At 46.0% G+C, this 2,889-nt stretch overlaps 1 protein-coding gene across 1 annotated transcript; it reads left to right on the top strand.

The window, feature by feature from the left end:
- Window positions 1-299: 299 nt before the first annotated feature.
- Window positions 300-2,067, top strand: CYR61 (cysteine-rich, angiogenic inducer, 61; the record flags this gene model as incomplete). The annotated part of the gene is made up of 3 exons (XM_009866165.1): window positions 300-699; window positions 836-1,038; window positions 1,148-2,067. Coding segments are annotated over 3 exons (903 nt in total), but the record flags the coding sequence as incomplete, so codon positions are not given.
- Window positions 2,068-2,889: the final 822 nt, after the last annotated feature.

Below are 2,889 nucleotides of genomic sequence, written 5' to 3'. Positions count from 1 at the left end.
GCAGAGGTAAGCGGCCCCCCGGTCCCGGGAGAGGGAAGAAGCCGCCCCGGTCCCCGTAGTGCCGAAGTTTAGTAATTTCGAGTCCATGTATGGTTATGCTTTGTTGTTGGTAGCTTGGCAGAAAGGCACATGACTTCAGCAGTCTGGAATGCGATTCAGTACGTCTGGGCTCCGCGAAACGCGCATAAGGAAAAGTGATTCCTGACTAAGTTATTGTTCTGGCCCCGCGTCCCCGGGGGGTTGTAGGGAGCTCCGCCGTAAATCGAGTGTAACGGGCCAGCAAATACCTGCGCCTAAAGCAGCGACTCCCGCCGCTCACTCCCTTCTTTCCCTCTCTGTTGATCTCCGCAGCGCAGTCCGAGGGGAGACCGTGTGAATATAACTCCAAAATCTACCAGAACGGCGAAAGCTTCCAGCCCAACTGTAAACACCAGTGTACGTGCATAGACGGAGCGGTGGGCTGCATCCCGCTCTGCCCGCAGGAGCTCTCTCTGCCGAACCTGGGCTGCTCCAGCCCCAGGCTGGTCAAAGTGCCCGGGCAGTGCTGCGAAGAGTGGGTCTGCGATGAGAGCAAGGATGTGCTGGACGAGCTGGAAGGCTTCTTCAGCAAAGAGTTTGGTTTGGATGATTCCGAAGGCGAACTAACCAGGAACAACGAGCTAATTGCCATTGTGAAGGGAGGCCTGAAGATGCTACCTGGTGAGTACGGGCTGATCTGGGTGATAGTTAAGGGCTGGCGGCAGGAGGATGGCTGTATGACTCCGTAGATCCCAAGGGAAAGAAAGAAACACAGCGAGAGTATGCATTTAGGCTAAGGCCTCCTTTTCTTTTCCAGTTTTTGGGTCTGAGCCACAAAGCCGAGCTTTTGAGAATCCCAAATGCATTGTGCAAACGACCTCCTGGTCCCAGTGCTCAAAGACGTGTGGAACTGGCATCTCCACCAGGGTTACCAACGACAATCCTGACTGCAAGCTCATCAAAGAGACCAGGATATGTGAAGTGAGGCCTTGTGGCCAGCCTAGCTATGCCTCCCTAAAGGTAAATACAGACCCTTCTGGTGCTCCTCTTCTTTCCAAACTGCTTCTGGGAGAGGGTAAAGGCTGGAGAAGAATCTCTTGCTAATAATATTATTGTCCCTCCTTTACAGAAGGGAAAGAAATGCACCAAGACTAAGAAGTCCCCATCCCCCGTGAAGTTTACTTACGCAGGATGTTCCAGCGTGAAGAAGTACCGCCCCAAGTACTGTGGCTCCTGCGTGGATGGCAGGTGCTGTACGCCCCAGCAGACCAGGACTGTCAAGATAAGGTTCCGCTGTGACGATGGGGAAACCTTCACCAAGAGCGTCATGATGATCCAGTCCTGCCGATGCAACTACAACTGCCCGCATGCGAGTGAAGCTTACCCCTACTACAGACTAGTCAATGACATTCACAAATTTAGGGACTAAGTTGTGCTGGGGGTGGGATGCTGAAGAGAGTTCTGCAGTAAGCAGCCATGGAGAAAGGACCTTCGGTGGAAATGGTGCCTTTGCCCATTTGAGGGCAACATTGAGATGTTACAAGAGTGCACTGTGCAACTGGACACTAATGCAACAGAGATTTAAGCATACTTAAAGCTTCATAGTAGTGGAGCAACTTTACTGCTTCTTTTTGGAGCACCTTATCTAATTATATACTGTTTTCTGTTTGTAAGTGATCAGATAAACGTTTTGTTCCGGTTATGAAAACTCTTCTATCCCATTGAATTTAACATTACGCTTCTCCCCCTCCCTCTATCTTCTCCCACCCTTTCCCAACCAAGTTGGAAGTTACATTCCTTCCTGAGGTGGGCACTTGTGGGGTGTTCACAGTGGCAGCTATTATGTACCAACTGTAGTTTAATGGCAAACAGAAATCAGTTGTTTTAAAGCTGAGTATTTTATTTATCAAACTGTAGCTTTTTGTTTGTTTGTTTTTTACCCCTTCCAGCCCCTGTAATACTGGAATAAGTTGTAAATGATTTTAATTTTATATTCAATGAATTAAAAGAATTTATTTATGGAATTAATCATTTAATAAAGAAATATTTACCTAACTACTTGTAGTAGAGCATTACGATAGGCAGCAGACTTAAATACAGGAACCTCTAAGAGCTTTCTGTGAAAACCTTGAATTCTCTGAACGTGAAAACAAGCTCTACTACAGACGCAGCAACGAACTAGAAAGCTGAGTCTAATTCTTTGAGTAAATGATGTTTTTGAAGAGCTATGTGCAGTCTGCAACTCTACGCTCTAGAAAGTATATACAGAAAAAAGCTTCTTGGCATTGAAAGCAAATGTTTGATAGACTGAAATGTTAATTAGACTGTCAGATTATTCAGACCGTCCTGGAATTTTCAACATAAGGTACTTCATTAGAATGCAGGGCATGCACAGTGATGGTGAACACTGGGGTGGAAGTGGTCGTCGGGTCTTGCATTTTTTGGTGGCTGCTTCTTGCAAATTAATACATTTCTGTGGCAGAAGAATGTTTCCTACAGTCTGCAGGAGGTATTTTGCTTTCACTAAATTCAAATTAAATGAGCTTGAAGCAATGACTTTTGTTAATCCTAATAACCCAGTGATGAAAAGTAAACATACTGTTAACAGGAGAAGAATGTGAGGAATTTCAAGTACTTCTACAATAGAGTAAAAGGCATTCCCTCCCTTTGCCACTTTTTAAAGATGTAATTACACTTTATACTGTGGGACACAGATGACATTTGGCTGAGGGAGTTGTGAGATAGCTGGCGTGCGGTAAGAAAATGACATTTAAAAAAAGCAGTAGGATCTGACAAGGCAGCGTTAAACAGCTGCACTGTGCTGGTCAGCATGAAGCTGGGCTACAGATAAGACTGAAAGGAAACCTGCAA

Source organism: Apaloderma vittatum, unplaced genomic scaffold, assembly GCF_000703405.1.
Source record: "Apaloderma vittatum isolate BGI_N311 unplaced genomic scaffold, ASM70340v1 scaffold5433, whole genome shotgun sequence".
NCBI lineage: Eukaryota > Metazoa > Chordata > Aves > Trogoniformes > Trogonidae > Apaloderma > Apaloderma vittatum.
This window is presented reverse-complemented; position numbering and strand designations above follow the sequence as displayed.